The sequence below is a fragment of the Hypomesus nipponensis genome, chromosome 18 (assembly GCF_054491055.1).
Source record: "Hypomesus nipponensis isolate SF chromosome 18, ASM5449105v1, whole genome shotgun sequence".
Classification (NCBI taxonomy): Eukaryota; Metazoa; Chordata; class Actinopteri; order Osmeriformes; family Osmeridae; genus Hypomesus; species Hypomesus nipponensis.
The window spans coordinates 19107532-19131011 of NC_140378.1; the positions used below are offsets into that span (position 1 = coordinate 19107532).

At 49.4% G+C, this 23480-nt stretch overlaps 2 protein-coding genes across 2 annotated transcripts in view; one reads left to right on the forward strand and one right to left on the reverse strand.

Moving 5' to 3' along the window:
- LOC146252597 (uncharacterized) overlaps nucleotides 1-12044 on the forward strand; it is a 32949-nt gene extending 20905 nt beyond the window's left edge. Inside the window, exons 10-22 of the mRNA XM_084679099.1 lie at nucleotides 34-131; nucleotides 515-690; nucleotides 1093-1346; nucleotides 4350-4505; nucleotides 5065-6303; nucleotides 7462-7512; nucleotides 8094-8483; nucleotides 8678-8887; nucleotides 9295-9354; nucleotides 9859-9948; nucleotides 10129-10209; nucleotides 11069-11185; nucleotides 11269-12044. Coding sequence (XP_084535225.1) covers nucleotides 34-131; nucleotides 515-690; nucleotides 1093-1346; nucleotides 4350-4505; nucleotides 5065-6303; nucleotides 7462-7512; nucleotides 8094-8483; nucleotides 8678-8887; nucleotides 9295-9354; nucleotides 9859-9948; nucleotides 10129-10209; nucleotides 11069-11185; nucleotides 11269-11274 — 2928 coding nt within the window. The 3' untranslated portion in view covers nucleotides 11275-12044. The remainder of the gene's footprint in view (nucleotides 1-33; nucleotides 132-514; nucleotides 691-1092; nucleotides 1347-4349; nucleotides 4506-5064; nucleotides 6304-7461; nucleotides 7513-8093; nucleotides 8484-8677; nucleotides 8888-9294; nucleotides 9355-9858; nucleotides 9949-10128; nucleotides 10210-11068; nucleotides 11186-11268) is intronic.
- A 4401-nt stretch (nucleotides 12045-16445) lies between these two features.
- Nucleotides 16446-23480, reverse strand: part of cntn3a.1 (contactin 3a, tandem duplicate 1) — a 58268-nt gene continuing 51233 nt past the window's right edge. The window contains exons 14-23 of the mRNA XM_084680226.1: nucleotides 22716-22833; nucleotides 22154-22312; nucleotides 21574-21723; nucleotides 21148-21218; nucleotides 20573-20807; nucleotides 20276-20391; nucleotides 19255-19441; nucleotides 18535-18647; nucleotides 17866-18034; nucleotides 16446-16582 (exon numbers count right to left, since the gene is read on the reverse strand). Of these exons, the coding sequence (XP_084536352.1) occupies nucleotides 16491-16582; nucleotides 17866-18034; nucleotides 18535-18647; nucleotides 19255-19441; nucleotides 20276-20391; nucleotides 20573-20807; nucleotides 21148-21218; nucleotides 21574-21723; nucleotides 22154-22312; nucleotides 22716-22833 (1410 nt within the window). The 3' untranslated portion in view covers nucleotides 16446-16490. The remainder of the gene's footprint in view (nucleotides 16583-17865; nucleotides 18035-18534; nucleotides 18648-19254; nucleotides 19442-20275; nucleotides 20392-20572; nucleotides 20808-21147; nucleotides 21219-21573; nucleotides 21724-22153; nucleotides 22313-22715; nucleotides 22834-23480) is intronic.

Sequence of the window (23480 nt, forward strand, 5' to 3'; positions counted from 1 at the left end):
CCTCCTCCTCCCTTTTCCTCCGTGACCCCTCAGTATGAACAGTTTGAGAGCACCATTGGCTTCAAGCTACCCAACCACCGGGCTTCTAAACGCCTGTGGAAGGTCTGCATAGAGCACCATACCTTCTTCAGGTAGGGAGACACACACACACACACACATACACTCACAGACATTCCTACACGCACACTAGGGCACGTATACACACACTCGCACACACACACCTGCATGTGCACACATACACACCCACGCGCACACTCACACGCGCGCGCGCGCACACACAGATACTTGCCCTCGCACACGCACACACACACACACCAAAGCCTTGCCCACCACGCATGGCACAGTGCACGCTCGACTACACTGCTATGCTTGGCCTCACCTTCTACCTCAGTCCACTTTCCCACCCCCCAAAGAGGTCACTTTACACACACACACACACCCACACACACACACTGCGCAGCAGCCTGTATGTGTGGCGGCAGCCATTTTGATGTAAAACGAGCCTCTCCCATAGGCTGGTGTCCCCTGAGCCTCCTCCCAAAGGCTTCCTGGTGATTGGCTCCAAGTTCCGCTACAGTGGACGGACCCAGGCCCAGACCCGCCAGGCCAGCGTGCTGATCGACCGGCCCGCCCCCCAGTTTGAACGCTCGGTCAGCAAGAGGCACCTGCTGCCTCGCAGCGTGGACGGAGGTGAGGGTGGACCAGGTCTTTGGGCCGTGTCTCGTAGAGAGAGGGGGTCCCTCATGGGTCCCTCTTCCAGTACACCTGATTCAATTGAAGGGTCGTCACCAGCTAACAACCCTTGATTTGAATCAGGTGAATCAGACCAGAGGCAGGGTAACCAGACCAGAGGCAGGGTAACCAGACCAGAGGCAACCAGACTAAAGGCAGGGTAACCAGACCAGAGGCAGGGTAACCAGACCAGAGGCAGGGTAACCAGACCAGAGGCAGGGTAACCAGACCAGAGGTAACCAGACCAGAGGTAGGGTAACCAGACCAGAGGCAGGGTAACCAGACCAGAGGCAGGGTAACCAGACCAGAGGCAGGGTAACCAGACCAGAGGCAGGGTAACAGCGCTGTGTCGTCCCCCAGCCTCTGCCCTGGGAGACAGCATGGACCACCTGTCCCAGCGCAGCTCCAGCGAGCGCACACACTTCCTGTCCCGAGAAGACCTGGACCAGGAGGGCAGCCTGGACCTGGAGCACGACCACTATCACTACCAGGACCAGGACCAGGACCAGGACCAGAATCAATACCAGGATCAGGACCAGGATCAGGACCAGGAACAGGACCAGGGTGATCAAGCCTATGGTGTTGCCATGCCTTCTAAGACCATGGAGATGAAGGTACAGTACGAGAATAGAGCGGTACGTGTCTCAATACTCTCAGATCGTTCTTTCTACCTGTGTCTTCTCTCTACCTGTCTCTTCTCTCTACTGTCTCTTCCTTCTACCTGTCTCTTCTCCTTTCTGACTGCTAAGAAGTGAACATAAGCCTGTCTGATTTTTCCCTCTTTTTCTGTCTTTTTTTAATCAAATCAAAACGGTTATGGAGGCCATTTTAGTGATCAGTCTAGGCTCCCCTTCCAATTCCACACCTAACCTGCTGGAAAATCAAATAAAAATGCACACAGAAGTACATCTGGTTTGACACAGTCGCAGTAGTCTGCTCTGCACCCTCAGTGCAAACACAGAAATAAAGCTTTCTCGTCTGCACCCAAACACTCCTTATCCCTCTCTATTGCTCCCCTTTGATTTCAGACAGTAATCCCTGTGCCATCTCACTCTCGCTATCTCTCTCTTTGTTTCCATCCTCTCCCCCTCTTCCGCTCTCACCCTCTCTCTCTCTCTTTTTGTTTCCAACCTGTCTTTCTCTCTCCTCTGTCCTCTCTCTTTCTCTCTCTCTTCCTCCCTCTCTTTCTCTCCCTCTCTTTCTCTCTACCTCTCTCTCCCTCTCTTTCTCTCTACCTCTCTCTCCCTCTCTTTCATTCTGTCTCCTCTTTCTCTCTCTTATCTAAAAGTGGTACTTCTCCCGGCCGCGTCTTCTCCCTTAATCTGCTCCCGGTGTGTCTAACCTCCCCAGTCTTTCTCCTGACCTCTTTTTCTTTGCTGTGCCCTCCCCTTTCCTAACAATCCTTTTTTCCCCTTGTTTCTTCGCTGTGAGCTAACAGTACCAGCCGCACTAACTGCTTCTCTCCCCCCCCCCCCCTCTCTCGCTCTTGCTCTCTCTCTCTCCTGGCCTGTAGGCTGAGGAGGCAGGCTCGCCCCTAGACTCAAAGCCAGAGGTATTTAGTCTGTGGTCACCGGAGTCTGTCTGTCTGTCTGTCTGTCTGTCTGCTCGATGGTTATAGAGGCAGCCTTGTGTCATCCTTGAGCATGGCCGTTCTTGTTTCACGTGTCGTAGTTCGAGGTGTTTTGTCTGCACAGTGTCATTGTTCATGCGTCTATCACGTCATGGCTGTAGCAAGGCACCATAGGATGTAAGGGTGGACATGACCTGGGAGACTGACTGTTTCACCTCTAGGTTCACCGTGGGATACTGAATGATGAGCATGAATATATTGAACGTTCGGGAGAATCTCCCATACTTTGACCTGGTTATTTGGCAATCATTATTTGGCTTAGGCCATTAGCAAATTGAACGCGGTGCGGGCTAATTGTCGACAACGTTCTGTAGCGTGTACAATCCTAATGTTTACATTTCTAATGGAGGGATTAACTAGTATTAGAGGGATAAACAGATGGTGAGGCAATGCTGTTCATAGGAGAAATTAGCTGTAAACATGGAAGTGGTTTGATAAACATACAGTCGAGATCTCTCGATGAATACAATCACATTATGGGGTTTTTGCACGCGTTAATTTTATTTTCTGTTCAACAGCTCAAGTACTGTTGGAACCTCAGATGTAAATATACACCTTTTACTGATTGCTTCCATCCGTCTGCAGGCATAGAATGCAATTAAACACTGCAGGGAAGCGTCAGTGCTGATTACATCAAGCCGATAGGTGTTGCGGTGCGATCATGCATACGTCTGCGACTCGGTTCATTCGTTGTTATTTCCCCGACGGTTGGGAGAGAGAAACCGCCCTGAGATCTCCCACTCCAAAGCTCCTGCACCAGTCGTGACGTCTCAGTTTCCATGGCTCCAATCACTGTCTCTGTGTGTGTGTGTGTGTGTGTGTGTGTGACGATGATTGCCTCTCTCTGTCCGTCCATCTGTCTGTCTTGTCTGTTTGGCCGCCTGCCTTCTGGAGTCACCTGCTACCTCTCTGTCACTGAACGCGCCAACGCCAACGCCTGCTTCCCCCAACACCTTCCTTTTCTTTTCCCCCAACCCAACCCCACACCCTCCCACCCTCCTTGCTCTGCCCCAAGCCCCTCCCACCCTCCTCCCCCAACCCAACCCACTCCTCCCCAAAACCCCTCCCACCCTTCTCCCTTACTCCTCCTCCTCCACCAACCCTGCCCCATCCCTTCCCCAACCCCCTTCTCCGCTGACCCCCCCCCAAACACGCCTCTCTCACCAACCAGCAGGTTCAGCTCTCCCCTGCTCTGTGCTCTCTGTGATCCACACCAGGGCGCTCTGTCCCGGGGCTGTTGTCTTGTGTGTCAGAGGACCAGTGAGCTGCTGTCTGACTGGATGTTGTAGTCCTGTCGCATGCTTGGCTCCTCTTCAGCCTTCGGCCTGTGGAACGCACACCGCAAGCTGTTCCCTACGTTGACGTCCACCTGTTTCGCACCAGGGGGAAATGTCTCTTTGATTAAATAGACGAGGGGCTTTTCATTGGTTTCACCCACTGAGAAAGCGTTGAAATGCAATCCATCACAATTGTGTAGTCTCCTAGGCTCTGTTTTATTAATAAGCAGGGGCATCAAAACCCCGGGGGAACACATGGAGACTTCATTAACTTTTAGTTGCGCTGATGAAGACAGATGTTATGTGATGAATGCACCGCTCAGGAAAACATCAGTTTGTTACTAATCTCCCTTTCATTGCATTCTAGTCCTCGTTCAAAAGCAGATACAAAACAATGCGAAAACAAACTTTTGAGAGCCGTATAATGAGGTCTGTGAACATCCAGTCATTCATCTGTCCATGAAGTCAGCATTAGTCTCATTGGCCTGCAAAGGGCAGAAACAGATTGGACATTTGTTGTTGACGTCCTCAACCAAATCGGAATGGACATGGAATTTGTAATGAAAAACAGCCCCCGTAACTCACTGTGAAAACAGGCGCTTTCAACCCAAAGCCCATGTCTGGTTCGATTTCCGAGAGGTCAAGATTGCTTTTGAGGGGCTCGCTAGCCTGTGCGTCTCTGGCCTCTGACCTCCCTCTGTGTGTGGCAGCAATTCCTGGACAAGCCGGAGGACGTTCTCCAGAAGCACCAGGCCAGCATCAACGAGCTGAAGAGGGCTCTGAGGGAGCCCAACAGCAAGCTGGCCCAGCGGGAGAAACGCCTGTCCTCTGCTACCCCTCCTGGAGGAACACCGGAGAGGAAACTGGTAAGGGAGCCGGGGGTTGAGGGAGGGAGGAAGGGGGGAGGGAGGAAGGGGGAGAGGGAGGAAAAGGGAGGGAGGCGGGGAGAGAGAGGCAGAGGGCGGAGGCGGGGAGAGAGGGAGAGAGACAGACAAAGAGAGACACGGAAAGAAACACAGACACCGAGAGACAGGGAGAGACAGGGAGAGACAGGGAGAGAGAGGGAGAAAGAAAGAGGGAGAAAGAGAGAGGGAGAAAGAGAGAGGGAGAGGGAGACAGAGGGAGAGTGACAGAGAGAGAGAGAGAGAGGAAGAGAGAGAGGGAGAGAGAGAGAGGGAGAGCACCTCTCTGCGGATATGTTCCAACACTAATGCGGCTAAAATCCTTTAGACCATAACCAGTTCTATTTTAATTTATTTTTCGGTTCCCTGATGGTTATGCTGGAGGAATGGGCCTGTTGTTCGTGTCACTCAAACATCTCAAACACAACTCCTTCCATCTCCCGGAAACCAACTCTGTTATGGAGGTAGTGTGAGAGTAGTGCATGTAGGATAACGCAACTGTTTACTTTATGTCAACATGTAGGCCACTGTGGAAGCCACATTGAGCGGAAAGCACCACGGTTATCAAGGAAGCTTGGTGTCTGACTGGAACTTGGAAAAGACGTCCCTCTTCACACCGCAGTCCACTGCAGGGGAAGACAAGTTCTCCACCGAGGCTTGGCATGAGGGGACCTCGGAACATGGTCAAGCGGGCATAGGAACAGAGGTGACCCTTCGTCAAACACCATGTGACTCTCTGGGAGCTGGAACAGTCAGCACGGGGTCAGAGTCCCCGAGAGAAGCCCCTGTTTCAGCAGAGCTCAAGGACGACATGAGCACCCAGGAAGACACAGCAGGAAATGACACGCATCCCTGCGACTCCGTGTCCTCGGGGAGTTCCTGTCGAGAGAACGGCTATGACTCCCAGTCTGTGGAGAGCTATTACTCCAAACAGAAAATCGAAAGGGAAAACCTGAAGCTGAAGCAGAGTCTGCAGCGGGATGTTCATCGTCCTGAGAGGACCCGCGACGCCGACGCCGGCGCCCAGCGAGCGTCGGATTCCAACAATCAAAACCAAAGAAGCGACTCTGAGGGGAGCCGGGGGAGGGCAGAGACTGACGCGTCGGAGAAGAAAGAGCGGAGCTCAACGGGAGGCAACCAACCCGTCAAACCCGGGAGCGTTCAGTCGGAAGTTACCAGAATAGTTCCCCTCAAACCGCAGAGATCAAAGAAGTACCTGAATAAAGAGAACAAAGGTGTTGTAAAGCCTTCCTCTCCGGGCCCGACTGAAGAAGACTGCGCCGTGACCCCGGGGGCCGCTCGGATGACGACACCCGCACAGGGCTCTGCTGTAACCGTGACGACGGCAGACGAGTTTACTTCGGTGTCTCCCTGCGCACGCTACCACACTCAGACGGGAACTTCCACCAGCAACCAGCGAGCAGAGACTTCCAGCTCACCTTACCCGCTGCAGACCAACTTCCTGTCCCGACAGGAAGTCGGGGTCCTGAGAGAAGGCCCGGGGTGGATCCACTGTCGGGACGGTGACCGACACCTTCATGAGGACCACCTTCGCACGTACCCTGATTTGGAAGACCCGCTCCCCTTCAGCTCTAAGGTCTCGGCCCACCAGACGACCACGACTCCACCATCGACCCTCCCCTTGAAGATGCAGTGGCCCTGGGACACGTGTGTGCGGAGCAGACACAACACGGCCAACGTGGACACCAGCCACATCCACTACCGGAGCTCCTGCCAAGAAACATCCAAGAGGAAGCCAGCGGTAACAAGGCGTCTACCTCCACCTGCCTGTCCGTCATCGGGAATCCAAGCATTGCATGTGCTTCAGGCGATGGGTCACTTCCCACAAGCCTTGTGCTTTGTTTGTTTTTTTTTTTTTTTTTTTTTTTACCACTTGAATACACACACTTCTGAGCCCAGTGTATAAAAAGAGTCAGGTAAAAAAAAAAAAAAGACTTCACAGCACTACGCATCGCACCACGGCCGGGCGCCATCTCCAGACGTGACTCACGTTCATGACCCAGCCAGGCGGATGGCGTGTTCACTCCGCTTCCCCCCAAAAAAAGCTTAACATCTTGCTTGCACATTTCAGAACCCAGTGGGCCTTTTTAAGCAACGTTTCCATTGCTTAAGCTTCTGGCCTCCTCCTCTTCCTCTCCCCCCTAACGTCTCCCTGATAACAGCTGGTTTCTCCTTCCAACATCACCCTCTTTCCTTCCTGACTAAAGGTGGTTGCTGTTGCAAGGAGCCCACACACCTCCCACCATCTTCTTCCTTTGAAGCCACAAATGTTGTGAATGTTCTTTGTTTGCCAACAGCGTTGGCCATTTGGACCGAATGTTCAGCTTTGGCAACTCTGCAGCTATTGACGGTAGTAACCTCATTACAGGGCTAAATGCGTTGGCTGCAGAGCTGTCAAGTTATTCAGGGCTGAAGTATTCTTGCGCTGTGGAAGATTGTTTGTGTGTGAATACTTGATTCCTGAAACATCTCCTTATTAACTCCAACAGTGCATGGCATTACCATTGCACTCGCAATATCGACCTTGTAAATACATTAGACATGCATGCGACTGGCAGTAGCCTCAGGTAATGCTCATTTCATGTTGATGAAATTTAGCAAGGATGAATTATGACAGCATTTCTGTGTGTCTGTTGACTGTAAGGGAGGAAAAAGCTTCAGATACTAGCTAAAAATACTTATTTTGCCAATCATATAATTCCTGGTAACACACAGTCAACATTGTATGTAATAAGTTTCATACGATCAATGCAAACGATTCAATAGATCATAGTGGGACTTCTCTCTCTGAAAACACTAACATGTAACGCAACTGTTCTGGGCATCACTGTTTGTGGAAAGCGACTTGCTTTTCATGATTAAAACATCCTTCTTTTAAATGGTCACCTTTCCCTTACAGGAGACTCCTCCCACACCTGCCATTCATGAGGAGCCTCTGGATGAAGCTATGGTGAGTCAGCGCTCTCTTTCAGAGCTTCCAGTTAATCCTCTTCTTTAGTCTCTGCCTCCGGGACAACACAACAAAACATAACTGAAAAGCGCCTTTAATTCCCAAGACTCATCACAGTCACGTGTCTTTCATGGGAGGGAGTCAGGTGGCTGAGCGGTTAGGAATCGGGCTAGTGATCTGAAGGTCGCCAGTTCGACTGTGCCAAAAATGACGTTGTGTCCTTGGGCAAGGCACTTCACCCTACTTGCCTCGGGGGGAATGTCTCTGTACTTACTGTAAGTCACTCTGGATAAGAGCGTCTGTTAAATGACTAAAGGGAACCCTAGGAAGAAGCCTTACCGCACTGGCCTGAGTTTCAATCTGGCCGTGGCCCTTTGCTGCTTGTCTACACCTCTCTCTCCCTGCCTTTCCTGACACACTTCATTTACGAACTGTCCATTAAAGCATGAAAAAGGCAAAAAAAACAAACATTTATTTCATTTTTTGGGCCATTACTTGTATTCCTTTCCCTGTGTCATATGTTGTATCCCTCCGTGTAACCCTTTATCCCTCCTGCGTGTCGTTCCTCGCCTGTCCTCCAGAGGGAGCCGTGGGAGCGACGCCTGGGCTCCGTGTCGGAGGACGACCCCGACCACGAGACCCTGTACCTGAAGGAGACCCACCTGGGCATCGAGCGCAAGTGCTCCAGCATCACGGTTAGCTCCACGTCCAGCCTGGAGGCGGAGGTGGACTTCACCGTGCTCATGGACCTGCACACGGGGATGGAGGAGTTCTCCAAGGGCATGACGGAGCTGGGCGGGAGGGACGCGTCCCCGGACGGCGGCCTCAGCCTGGGCATCGACCTGCTGCAGGAGCCCTGGGAGCCCCAGCCCCCGCCGGTGGCGGTCCCCATCCCGGCCCCCCGGAGCAGCCCCCCCATGAAGACGCTTCTCCCCGGGGAGGAGGTCAGGCACGAGGGCAAGCGGCCGGAGGTAAACGGACACCGCGGGGTTGGCGGCTGGCGTCGGCGTGGCAGCACTCTGTTGTTTTGGTTTGAAGATGGAGGGGTGGGAGTTTGTTGGTTTTGGGACACTGTTTTAGTCTCACTCAAGACTGTAAATTCAATTCATTTGGCCTGACCCCCCTCAAACATTTGTATTGTTTGTCCCCATCCACTCTTCTAAAGCCTGTAGTTCCCAGAAAACCAAAGAGGTCGGTGCCTGTCGACAGAGAGCCCTCGCTGAGAGACGTTGGTCACATGGCCCCGGGCCCGGCGCTGAGCCGGGAGGCCAGCGTCGTCATGGCGCCCCACGGGCCCAGGAAGACAGACGTCCGCACGGAGACGCAGCCCAACGGCTCCGAGGTCACCACGACCATCGTGGAGTTCACCAACCAGGTAGCTAACCCTAACCCTAACCAACCAGGTAGCTAACCCTAACCCTAACCAACCAGGTAGCTAACCCTAACCAACCAGGTAGCTAACCCTAACCAACCAGGTAGCTAACCCTAACCCTAACCAACCAGGTAGCTAACCCTAACCCTAACCAACCAGGTAGCTCCCGCTTGCACAGGCACTGTCTGGAGATGGATACATGAACGTACTTCTGTCGACATTCCTCTTCATTCGTAAGATATGACTGGCAGGTGGTTGGATGAGTCTTTTCTAACGGATGGGATCAAGTGGAATTGATCGTTCTCTGTTAATGTCATGACTCAAACCTGTGGGACTTTGAAACGCTGATAAAACAGATGACTGTGATGTGAGATTGGTTTGTAAGTGTTCAGGATTCCTGTGTGTTACAGGATCAGTGTGTGAGTGGCGTAGGAGAGGGGCCGTACCTGACGAGAGAGAGTGGGTCCCCGGTGAGTAAAGACGCTGTCTGATTTGTCCCATTTTAACTCTTCGGCACGCTGAGCAACAGGCCTCAGGGGCTTGAGCCTACTTTCCCCTCAGTGTTGGAGTGGTGCACCAGGGACCTGAATTCTGAATGTGGGCCTGGCTTTGTGTGGCGACTGTATCATAATCAAAATCATAATTGTGTTTAATCGCCAAGTAAGTGTTCACAAACAAGGAATGGACTTTGGTGGGCAGGTGCATACAGTGAACATAATGAACAAAATAAAAATGTAGAAAATGTCCAACAAAATTAAATAAAATACTAGGGCTTTACAATATAATACTAAGGCTATAATATAAAATATAAAAAGTATGTGCGTACGTGTGCATGCACATTAAGTGTGTGTGTCTCTGCGTGTGTGTTGGTGTGTGCATGTATTGGTGTGAATGTGTGTGAATACCTTTGTGTGTGAATATGTGTGAATATGTGTTTCTGTGTGTGTGTATTTACCTGTCCTCCATCCTGACAGGTGCACATGGGTTCTTTGAGAAGAGAAGCTTCCGGATCTCCCATACTGGTCGCTGAGAACGTTACCTCGGCAACCACACACGTTACCAAGGTAGCGAAAAATGACATATATTCTAATTATCTTTAATACCTTTAGCTGCATTCTGTTGCTTCCTAATGTTAGACAGTTCAGTGTGTTGAATAGTACCTGTTTTGTACCTGTGGTGTGTTGAACATAATTCTGTGTGATGTGTTTTGTTAAATGTCGTTCTGGACCTGTGGTGTGTTGCAGACCGTGAAAGGGGGCTATTCAGAGACCAGGATTGAGAAGAGGATTATAATCACAGGAGACGATGATGTTGATCAAGAACAGGTGAGATGTCAAGTCTGCACTGCAACACATGCTGGGATCTTAGGGAACACAAAGAATGCATCATACAGGATGAACCCTATATATGTGTCTATATCATGTGAGTAACATGATGCCATTAGCAACATGTCTAACATACGTCATTATGTTAAAGCATCCTGGGATCTAAAGGAAGACTGAGAGGCCATAGAAGGTCTTGAGATGTGTAGTTCTTTAGAGTTCTGTAGACGGTTAAGTATTGCTACTCTGTCTGGTGGCACTGTGTAACCTCCCCCCTTTTATTTGTATATCTCTCCTCTCCCTCCTCTCTCTCTTCTCTCTCTCTCCTCTCCCTCCTCTCTCTCTTCTCTTTCTCTCCTTTCCCTCTCTCTCCTCTCCCTCTCTCTCCCCTCCCTCCCTCTCTCTCCCCTCCCTCTCTCCTCTCTCTCCCTTCCCTCTCTCTGCCCCTCCCCTCTCTCTCTCCCCTTACTCCCCCTCTGTCCCCCTCTCCCTCTTTCCCCTCCCTGTCTATTTCCACTCCCTTTCTCTTTCTCCCGTCTCTCTCCCCCCTCCCCTCTCTCTCCCTTCCCCTCCCCCCTCTCTCTCTCCCCCTCCTCTCTCTCTCTCTCTCTCTCTCTCTCTCTCTCTCTCTCTCTCCCCCCTCCTCTCTCCCCCCCTCTCTCTCCCCCTCCTCTCTCTATCTGTCTCTCTCTCCCCCTCCTCTCTCACTCTCTCTCCCCCTCCTCTCTCTCTCTCTCTCTCTCTCTCTCTCTCCTCCTCCTCTGTCTCTGTCTTCTCCCCTCTCCCCTCTCCCCTCTCCCCTCTCCCCTCTCCCCTCTCCCCTCTCCCCTCTCCCCTCTCCCCTCTCCCCTCCCCCTCACAGGCCCTGGCTATTGCCATCCAGGAGGCAAAGCAACAGCATCCTGACATGCTGGTCACCAAGGCAGTGGTCGTCAGGGAAACGGAGTCCTCGACGGAGTCTCCACGAGGCGTGTCAGAGGTACGGCTGGTCAGAGAGCTGTGGTGTGACTCAGCTGGAGGTCACAGTGTGGTGACGCCTGCTTGTTTTCTTCTCTCCTGCAGTCATGATTCCCAGAGACAACAGCGCCCCCCTCAGGACCAGACATGTCAGTGCTGGACCTGAGGCTACAGTCCTACACACCTGACTACTGCCTGTTGAGCTCTGACAGACACACACACACACACACACACACACATTCACAGACACACACTCATACAGACTGACTAATTCCATCACACTGGAAATCTCAAATAAGACAATATTGTTCCCGGATGTATCTACCCCAGAAGCAACATGACTCATTAAAAGAAAAGAATCCCTTTATTGGTTAACCTTTCCCTTGCTTTATGCATTATCTGGCAATGAATGGGTTAATCACAGACTGCAGTGGCTCGATGGACATTTCAGTAAGAATATCAGGAGGAGAGGGGGGTTAAATACAAAATATAATCCGAGCTAAAAGAAACAACAATATTGTTTAACATGTTAAAAAAAGAAAAGAAAAAAGGATTAACCTGGATTCCAGATAACTTTATCCACAAGTATTCCCCCTTTAGAACCTTCTACAGACGTAAACCTACAGTGAGCAGTGTGTTCCCCAGTGTTCCCTCATCTCCTGGTGTGGATGAGGAGGACCCACACCAGGACTGGAGTAGTGAACGTGCTGAAGCAGGGTTATCAAAGGTGGAGTCGCACTTGGAGATGTTGTACTCTCTAAGCTGGCTATGTCAAGAACAGCCCCGCCACGCCCTCCTCCTTCTTCCTTTCTCTCTTCCCCCTTATCCCCTCTTCCCCCTTCCCTTTGGCCCTCTTCCTCCTCCCTTTCTCCCTCTCCTCAGTCCTCCCTTTCAGTGTTCCCTCAATTTTTTTTCCGCAAACCTCAGTACTCTGCAAACCTCCCTCCCTCCCTCAGTACTCTGAGCAAAGTTTGCAGAGAACCCTGCTAGCTTTTTCCCTAGCTAAATATACCAGAAACCTTCACCATCGCTTGTGTCCGTTCACGAGTACTTCAACCGGTCTGCGTGGTCGCGTAGGTGCGCAGCTTAGAGGGAACATTGCTCCCTTCCCCCTCTCCTCCCCCTCTCCTCCCTCCCCCTCATCCCTCCCGTGTCTGACAGAGCGACTGGTAAACTGTCCGAGGGATGTGTCTGGTTGAGGTCCCGAGGATGTGTGGGCACCTGCCCTCGACGGTGAGGTCGCTGGGACGGACGCCTGGCGGGTTCTGGAGCGCCAGATGGGCCGAGGCGAAGGCGTGACACGGCAGGTCACACGCCAAGGTCGGCGCCGAACTCCTCTCTCCGTCGCCCTCGCAACTCCCTGCTCACGTGCACGTCTTGTTGCAAGGCTGATGTGGGTTGCATTCAAACAACTGTCCCCTTTTATATTGTTTACCCCCCCCCCCACACACACACACACACTCAAACACACATACATACACACAACCAAACTAACTACCAACTGTATGGTGGAATCTCAGCAGTTACTATCCTGGACAAGTAGATTATAGATGTTACTGTATTCTTATGGATTTTTTTAATATTGCAGATGTTGTAGGTGTGAGAAGGTGGATTTCTGTGAATGGAGTGGTCATCGCATGGCCACTGGTAGATAACGGATACTATGTGCCTGGTGTGTTTTCATAAAGTGGTGAATGTGTGACTACTGAGCATGTCTGCTCCTGGGTCCAGACAGGCACCTGAGATGCAGAGCGTTCAGCTGGAACACAAGTTTGTAGGCCACTGATTTATCAAGTTCAAATAACGTAGATATTTAGAAAGAACTTAGCCAACTAGGCTCCCATTGAAACAAAGTATTTTAGAAATATCCTTGCATGACGAATACTTACATTATGAAATTGAATTGCATTATTTGATAAGATAGTAGGAAAATGGTTTTCTTCTCGGTAAACCCCGTTGTAATGCGTAGAGCAGCACATCCAGAATGCTGTACAGAGGATTGTTTTGCCTCCATCTGCAGTAGATAGGTTTGGTATGTGGATGAAATATTATGTTATCCTCACCCTTGAATTTAGCAACGTCAGATCTCAAATCTGCACTGTAATCTTTGAATCTGCGCACAGGAAATGAATCTTTACGACAGGAAATTACACATATCAGCGAACAACGGCATTTGCAGTTCAGAAATCGAAAAAGATTGATGATTACACTCAGTCCTCATGTGAAAGGGGTATTGCTAATCATCTTTCTTTCTTTTTTTACCAAACAAAAAAAAAACAGACATTGAACTGTAGCCTTTTGTCTCTACGATGCTGTTGCTTCCCACCTACAAACCAGTGCTACAGTGCATCTTCAACTGAAACTGCAAACTCTTTACCTGAAGGAGTACTGGTCAAGTTCATGAAAACATCTATATGCATGAAGGGAGACTGCAAATGATCTTTCTGTGCTGGTATTTAAAGTGAGGATAGAGAATGTGTGTTTGCCAGTGTAAAGTGATCCAGCTAGTTCCTGGGCATCTTCTGAATGAATTGATCCTCCTTTAAGGAAAGTGTTACAAGTGATAAGAATCGGAATCTTTCATTTATTTTCAGTGTTTGTTGGTGTGTGTGGTTGTACTGTTAGGAAGAGACCATGGACCTTGTTTACTATGACGTGTGGTGTGCCAATGTATGGTAGTAGTAAAACTAACATTTTTGTATGAGGAACTGCTTCTGACAGCTTTATTATCAAGGATTTACTGTCCATGAACGATGGGCCAGAAATATGACAAGGCTCCCATATGGAACACAGGGGGAGGGAAAACTTTGACAAAATTTAGGAGAAAGTTTGGATAGCAGTACAACAAATCCACTGTGTGTTCTGTTGGCTACCAGACCCGAGTGTGCTGTTACTGTAGTTACCGTGGCACCAAATGCAAGCGTGTGGGCCTTCTAAATGTATCTGTCTCCAAGGACAACCATGTGGTGTTTTTATATTTCAGTTACAACGTCTCTTTCAATGACAGTTGTTGATGCCAGGGTTTAATGTATAGTAGGGGTGAAAAAACAACAACAACCTATATCCACAGGCTTGGTGAGGAAGTGCCCTCTGTTGATTATACTCATGTACACTAGGGGGCGCCCTTTCCCCAAATCGGAGGCTGTTGGTGCACTCTCCTCTGGTAAGAGGTTTGCCTATGAAAACATCAGCAAACTAAGTCCTTACCTTAAGTCTTCATCACAAGGGATCAAAACACATTTGACCTTGAACTCTGTGGTAACCTCCTCCACCTCCTCCTCCCCTCACCCCCACCTCCTCCACCTCCTCCTCCCCTCACCCCCACCTCCTCCACCTCCTCCTAGAAGGAGCAGTCCACTCCTGGATGCCTGACATGTAATCAAACAGACCCTGATTAAGAGACACTCAGCCAACGCTCTGTGCCAAACTCTGATTGGACGACCTCTGGCTGACCCCACCCCCCAACTCTTGCTCTTCCTGTATAGTCCTGCTCCTTCCTCACGTCAGTTCTCCTGTCTTTTGCTCTGTGCTGCTTCCCATCGCTAGGTGACGTGTCTTTGCTGTACAGTGTACCTGCATTACTTCTAAATGAATAAACGAAATTGAAAGAAACAAGATCTTTCTCACAATCTTTTCTTTTTTTTTGCGTGTGCCTGTTGTTCTCATATGTTGTTTTTTTTAATGAATTTCTTCAGAGAAATAAAGCTGTTGAGAAAGAATCGTTTTGTGTTCACCAACAGCTCAAAATATGTAATCAAATGTTGTCACATTCTGCCATGTTTCCCAAAAATTTGAATTGTTACTGAGACACAAAATAAATGACAATATTTGTTTTTATTAAAAGCAGGGTTATCCATTCGAACATCCTAAGCCACACTGATCAGAATCATGCCAAATAGTCAACTGTAAAACACCATCTCTCACTGCAGTTTTGAATCGAAGCAATGTAAGAAAACTCAGCAATCACGGCCACTTCTTTCACAACGTATCATGATGGTAGGAGAGAAAGGCATATCTCACTGAGCAGAAAAGCTCAAAAACATACGATGGAAAAGTTTCAATTAAATACGAGGATGAGAAACAGCCCAACAAAAACATAATTAAAGAATCGTAACAAAAAATAAATATATATATATATATATCTAGAGAAACAAATCAACACATGATGACGTACTACCACTTACAACATGGACAAAAAACCATGACAGACTTAAGGCTCATTTTGGACCTGAGGGTTTCATACATACAATGTACAGATGTTGCTCACACCTTCTAGCGTGGCTTTTTATGCACTTATATAATGGAGGGAAAGGAGAGGACAGTGGGGAAACATCCATCTATCAGTGGCGTTAAATTGAAGTGCCTACTGGCAGCCATGTTGGATCACAGTGCATGTTTTTGCTGCACCGTGAGGCCAGGTGGATGGGAGCCATTTTGGCTCAAAACCACGGTTGAGCCCAGTCCATTTGCACCACATATGGATCGTCAACAATAGCGACTGTTTTAAACTAGACCCTAACAATGATGCGGTTAGAATAATTCCCCGGTTGTTAAATTCCTGCGAGGCTGGAGAGCTTCAGTCTGGCGCTGACTCACTTCAACAGGAAGCTTTAGTACATAGATCCCATAGCGACAAGGCGGTTTCCCTCTCTTAGTTACATATGGTGCTGTTTACAATCCTGGTGCAGATGTGGCCCAGGTACCAGAAGCTCTGGATGGGTCCGCTTGATTTGTCTCCCCAGTCAGTGCAGTCAGGGCATCAAATACAGTAGTCCCATACTTCTCCAAGAAGTCACTTAAACACAGCTTTGACTGCTCACACTGAAAGCTGTGTATGCAAAATCAATCAGCATGTGTAGTTCTCTCTCACCAGCCAGTGATGTGCTGCTGTTGAACGCATCCAGAGGATGCCTAAAGACAGACATTGGCTTGCGTTCGACCACATTTCGGACTCAAAACAGACCAAGTCCTCGTGGACATCACTCCTCGCTTTCCGAAAAGAAATCCTTTAGAAAGTACAGTATGATATGGCAGAAGCTAGAAAAACAATCAAGACTGAAACAAAATAAAAAAGCGGTCACATCCATCCAGAAGCAGCTTTTGTAAGGAGCGTTGGCGCTGGGCTTCCAAACGTCTCCTTGTTAAGATTTTTTTTTCTAAAACGTTGAAAGAAAGCCTCCACTTGACGGAGGTGGTCTTTGTAAGAAAACGATAGATTAGCAGATAGTGGAGAACAAAGAGACGCAGCTCTTGCGTACGTCCCTCCCTCCCTCCCTCTACGTCTCTGTGCTGCCTCCTGGAGAACTGTGGAGTCCTCAGAGTGTCGGTCATAGCAGCGTCCAGGCTGTGAGGGCGAGAGTCAGCACGCTCACCGCTGAGGAGGCCGGCGACGTCGCCGCCGCTCCGATGGCCAGCGAACCTGCAGGACATGAAGATTCTAGAATATTCAGAACAAGAAGATTCTAGAATATTCAGAACAGGAAGATTCTAGAATATTCAGAACAGAAGATTCTAAAGGTTTCTCAGGCCTCAGACATTAGTACAATATCACACTACTAGAACTGCCTGAGATGGAGCCACAGCATTGGTCTTATTGGCTGAGCTGTATGTCAATTATGACTCAACTCACTGTAAAATGTTCCTCACTTTGTGTGAGGAAAATGTCACATTTTCAGATGGGCAAGATGGATGTGTGTATTTTTACCAGTCCACACATACTAAGGTCTAAAAAATGGCATGATGAAATATAACAGAAAATTACTAATACAATAAAATGTAAAATTCTAGGACTGATGCAACTAAATCCATTTTAATCTGCACTTTAGTGTGTTCAGGTCTAAAATAACAACTGGTTGAGTGTAATTACTTTTAGAAGTCAGTAGGTGGCACTGCTGTGCTACACTGGATATTGCTCTTCATCTACTGCATGGAGTCATTGTTCTGGAAATTGCGTGTCTATTTTAAACTTTCACATAAGCTATTTTGTTTGGTTGCCGTCTCCAACAGGTGCAATACCTCATACCCAACGTGTAGAGAAAATAAACTAATTATCAGGCGTCACAGGAAGGGGCATCACATTTTGCTTACAACGTTTTCCTTTCATTCCTTAATTTGTTTGCACGAATATCTGTACTTGTTACTTCTTGCACTGTGTTTACACTGTTATGATGTTATTAAACTGTTGATACACTTGTCATTACACTGTTGTTACACTGTTGTTATGCTGTTATTACACTGTAGTTACACTTTAATTATGTTATTGCAATGTTGTTACACTGATATTATGTTGTTGTTACACTGTTGTTACACTGTTGTAGAGGGAGTTAGTGATTTTTACATGACTGAGAATAGAGCCATCCCTCATCACCCATGGCCATATTGGAGAGGTTTGAAATTGTCAGCGTGAAAAAGGATTCCTGGCGAATTTGCGTGGGAATGTCTATAGTGTCTGTGATGTAAGATCCAGTTACCAACGTGACACTAAAACAGGTATTAGTAATGGCTACTTTTTACTTAATTATATGTCACAGCCCATACTTCTTTACTTGAGTGAAAAAGTGAAGTCAGTACTTCAACTTTTACCAGAGTCTTTTCAAACATGAGTATCAGTACTTCTACTTGAGTGAAGGACGTGTGTACTTTTGCCATCTTTGAAAGGAAGTGACATCACGGCAAGTAATGGCTCAGGAAGTGACATCAGACCTGCTATCCTGGGGATGGTGATCTGCCTGCTGCTGAGGCCCTCCCCTCCCTCGCTGAAGGGCTTGATCTGGATGACGTAGTCCTGGTTGACTGGCAGAGAGAGCTCCAGAGAGGTGCTGTTGGTCTTCACCACGCTGGGCTGGCCATGCCTGTCCTGACTGTACATCACCTGGAGGGGGCGACACACGCAAACACACGCCTCAGAGGGTTGCCCCGGCGGCCTCGGGCACGCTCGCTATACTGCTGGGTTTTGTCGGTCGGACTGAAAGCCCGGGTGTGGATCAGGGAAAGTTCAGCAGTGAGGGTAACCCAGTAACTAACACAGAGATGGTCAACCAACCCAGAGAAGGTTAGTTATGAGTTTTGTCCTTTCGTTTCTATGATGAGAAGCCTAGCACAGTCACAACGGGGGAAGCCGACCCCCTCTCTGGTCCTGGTGGGTTTCTACACCAGGAAACATTAAATCACTACACACACATCAAATCATCCAGAATAAATGGAGGTCTCCTGACAGGAGGGGAGGCACTGTAGCGTTTCAAATCTCGACAGGGAATCTGCCGGGCTTACAGTACAGAGACACACATTATCTTCCAGTGCACCACAGAGATGTGGACCGCCGAACAGCAAACCTTCCTGCTGCTACACCTTGTTTATTTCCCCCCTCCTCACTTTGTATCCGGTGACCTCGGACTCGTTCTCCAGCGCTCTGACTTGGTCCCACTTCAGGATGACCTTGGAGTTGGAGGTGTTCCACATGATCTTCACAGGAGCCTGGCTCGGTGCTGCACGACACAGAGGAAGGGAGGGATTAGGGGAGGGGAGGGAGAGGGGTGGTGAAGTGGAGAGGCAAGATGAGGAATAGGAGGCAGGGAAGGGAGGGATGAGGAGGAGGGATGAGGAGGAGGGATGAGGAGGAGGGATGAGGAGGAGGGGGGGTAGGAAAATGCATTAGAACCGTGGATCAACGGTTTTGTTGTTGTTGTTGTCAGTTTTATTTTATCTATATTAAACACACACAAATTTATTCATAGAATTATGCAATACGTTTCCTGACAAGTAATTGAGTAAGAGAGAGAGAGAGAGATCAGCTCATTAGACAGGAATACAGAAGAAAAGAGAGAGATGTGTACAGAGAAAGAGAACAAAAGACAACAGAGCGAGAGAAAAAGACGGAAAGGCCCACTGGCAGACAGACAGATAGAGAGACAGAGAGCGAAAGAATGACAAACGAGAGAGAAATAAAGCGAGAGAGAGAGAGAGAGAGAGAGAGAGAGAGAGAGAGAGAGAGAGAGAGAGAGAATGAGACAGCAAGAGTAAGAAGGAGCAAAAAAAAAACACAAAGACAACCAAACAGACATAAAAAGAAATGTAGTTGTGGCGTATTCCTACGTGGTTTCTTGGTGGTGATGTTGACGGTGGCGCTGTGCGGGCCCAGCCCAGCGCTGTTGTAGGCCCTCAGGGAGAGGTGATAGGTGGTGCTGCCCTCCAGCTCCCTGATCACCACCGCCGTCTTGTTCCCCAGAGTCCGGACCACCCGCGCCTCCTCCTGCTTCTCCCCCTCGCACCAGTACCTCAGCTGATACACACAGGACGCACTCAGGCCCTGTCTCACCTCCGCACTCAGGCCCTGTCTCACCTCCGCACTCAGGCCCTGTCTCACCTCCACAGTCAGGTCCTGTCTCACCTCCACAGTCAGGCCCTGTCTCACCTCCACAGTCAGGTCCTGTCTCACCTTCACACTCAGGCCCTGTCTCACCTCCACAGTCAGGTCCTGTCTCACCTCCACACTCAGGCCCTGTCTCACCTCCGCAGTCAGGCCCTGTCTCACCTTCAGTCAGGCCCTGTCTCACCTCCACAGTCAGGTCCTGTCTCACCTTCAGTCAGGCCCTGTCTCACCTCCACAGTCAGGCCCTGTCTCACCTTCACAGTCAGGTCCTGTCTCACCTTCAGTCAGGCCCTGTCTCACCTCCACAGTCAGGCCTTATCTCACCTTGCTCTTCAAACACAACGATCATTCACAAGAGAAAGGAGCTGTGCAGAGATAATTCAAGTTTGCCCTTCTCTACCTTTTATGAATCGCTACACCTTTATTTATAACAAGATTTGCAAAGGCTTACTCTATTATGTGTCATTTTCAATGGAGTGTGTGTGTGTGTGTCAGAAATGTGTCAAATGCTAAATTACTAAAAGACTGTTAAAAGCTTGAGTGCACTTGATGCATCTTCTCCAGAGTAATAAAACCAATGGATGACTCCCTTAAGGGGAGAATTAAACGCCCCTCAATTACTTTTAAATACTTTATTTGATTTGTGTAATTGACCCAGGTCTGGTGTGCCTGTGTGTGTGTGCGTCTGTCTACGTGTCTCCATTGTGTGTGTGTGTCTGTGTGTGTGTGTCCCCATGCTCTGACCTCGTAGCCCAGGATGCGTCTGCGGTTGTTGCTCCAGGGGAGGGGCTTCCAGGTCACCTCCACCTGCGAGGACGACACACTCCTGGCCCTCAGCCGTCCTGGAGCTCTGGTGGGCTCTGCACACACACACACACACACACGTACGAACAAACACACGCACACACAGGCAGCATCGTGCGTAGGGGCACAGACACACCAGCACAGACAAAATACACACAAATGAAAGACAAGAGTCAAATCGGGTGAATGGTGTTGTATGGGATTAAACGGTCTTGACAGTATCAACGATGACCTCACCTTCCTCCGCAGAGTGGATGGTTGTCACCGGGCCGAAGGGCCCCTCCCCTTTGTTATTGTACACGCCCACTTTGACGTGGTAGGGCGAGAAGGGTGGGATGCTCTCGTTCTTGAAGACGTATTTGGAGGCATCAGGAGAGGTGACCGCCGCCTGCATCCAGCCCTGTGCCCCGTGAGGGCGGAACGCCACCACGTAGCCAAACCCAGGACCACCCTGCTGCTCCTCAGGGACTGGCTGGGGGGGGGGGGGAGGGGGAGAGGAGGGGGGGGAATGGTGGGAAGGAAGGAAGGAATAGTGGGGGAGGGAAGGGAAGAGTGAGGGGGTGGAACAGGACAGGGCAGGGGAGGAGGAGGAAGGAACGGGGAGAGACGGAGGGCAGGGGAGAGAGGGAGTGCAGTGGAGGGAGGCGGGGAGGAACGGGGAGGGAGGAGGGAGCGGAGGGGAGAGGAGGGGGGCAGGGGGGAAGGACACAAGGTTATGATTACGGTAATGCACAAACCTCATGGTACCACACACACATACACACAAACACACACAAACACACACACACAAGGCAGGGCGCTGGGTGACGTACCTCCCATGTGATGACAAGCTCTGAGCGACCTCCACCACCTCCGCTCACTCTCGCTGGAGTCACCTTGGGGGCTGTGGAATCAAAGTTGCTTTCAGACGCCTTCCTCTGCACTCCTTTCTTCCCGTCTCCATGGCAATATTAAACTAAATTTTCACATTATTATTATTATTTTAATTTCACACAAATCCCCCTCTTCCTCCTCCTAATCAAAACCATCATCATCATCTAGCTGCGACAAAGAGAGAGACAAAATATTCCAACGACCTCATACCTTATGCTAACATTACTGTGTAAAGGAGCCTTGACTGGAATGGCATCGTGAAGGGAACACAAAGTACTACCCAGAGGTGAGAAATGTAATTTCTCTAGTCTTTGAGAGGGCTACATGTTTTGAAAGAGTGAGTGTGTGAAGGGTTAGACACGTACGCATGTCTTTGGTGCGAGCCTTCTTGGAGGACTTGCTGGGTTCTCCAGTGCCGATGGCGTTGGTGGCCAGAACCCTGAACTCATACTCCACCCAGGGGCTGAGGTCCACCACCGTGGCTGTCAGCTGCCTGCCTCCCAGCAGCTCAGGCACTGACAGAACAGGAACCAGGAAGGAACCAGGAGGGAACCAGACAGGAACCAGGAAATAACCAGATAGGAACCAGGAAATAACCGGATAAGAACCAGGAAGGAACCAGGGAGAAACCAGGAAGGAACCAGACAGGAACCAGGAAGGGTCCAGATAGGAACCAGGAAGGAACCAGACAGGAACCAGGAAGTAACCAGATAGGAACCAGGAAGGAACCAGGGAGAAACCAGAGAAAAACAAAGAGACAAACCAGTCAGTGAACAAGCACTGCTATTGGTATGTAGATGAACTGCACAATAGTTGATCATGCTACTTCAACCAAGTATTGGTATGGAATGATCAAATCCTTAATAATTCATTGTGAACACACACTCTCCCTATCACATGCACACACACATCCACACACACCTCCACACACACCTGTGTTCCTACCTGTGGTTCCAGCTTGCCAGCCCAGGGAATAGGGCGTGCGAGCCTGGATGATGTGGCTGAGGACTGGGCTGTGGTTGTCAGGGCCTGGGCCCCAGGAGAGAGAGGCGGTGGTCTCAGTCATGTCTGTCACCTGGAAGGCCACCGGAGGACCTGGGGGACCTGCGAGCCACCAGCACCTCAGTCACAATCACCACAGACGACTTGTCCAAACAGAAAAGTTGTGTCCCTTCACTTCTAATCAGGGACAGAGGTTTCATCGTACAAATTCAGGTCGTCAGGTGGCTGAGCGGGTTGAGCATCGGGCTAGTAATCTGAAGGTTGCCAGTTCGAATCCCGGCCGGTGCACATGACTTTGGGCAAGGCACTTCACCATACTTTCCTCGGGGAGAATGTCCCTGTACTTACTGTAAGTCGCTCTGGATAAGAGCGTCTGCTAAATGTAAACTGCAAATCTGTCTTCCTCAGGTAAAAAAAAAAAAAAAAAGCTGTCCCACCCACATTGGAAAACAAGCCCACAGCGCTGATTCAGATTGAATGATTTATTGATTTAGTTTAGGTGTACCTCTAACCACCACGTCAGTAGCGATGGACACACTGTCCACTTTGGTCTGGACGGCACATGTGTACTTCCCAGCATGCCTCAGCTGAATGTTCCGGATCATGATGTCGCCCGCGGAACGCTGAAAGAGAGAACAATGACGCGATGACATGACAACGACACTGGGGAACATTCTAGATTCATTAAATGATAATAAACCTTTTATTTCAGCTGAAACTTAGAGCAAGCTTCCTCAAACATATGACGACTATTGCTCAGGCATTAAATATCACTTATTTCTCCATGCAGCTACAATGCAAGATGTTCCAGGCAGGATTTTCTAAGTGTAGACCAGCAATGCTCTAGCCTGGCTGCCAGCCCAACTTCTCCCCGCCCACACAAAAATGTGGTCGGGAAGTTAGGTCTGGAGGGTCTCGTATTGGGGAACAACTACAGAAAACCAGGATCTGGGCGGACCAATGAAATTGCCAGGGCGGGCTTTATACGATGATGGACAGATGATCAACAGTAACGTAATCACCACATCACAAAAGAGCGCTTAAGTTGAATTTGTTTTGAACAAACAACATATTACGTTGCTCTGATTGGTTGGAGGTCTATCCAATTGAGCGAAGAGTCATTTGTTTTCGAGGCTCGTTTGAAACACGCCCCGTAGTCAAAGCCCAACGGAGAGTTCTCAGATTCATATTCTGACTAGAATTATGAGTAGGACAACGTCAGGCTAGCAATGCTCTCCAATCAAACCTTTCTGGTACATTGAAGTCTCCA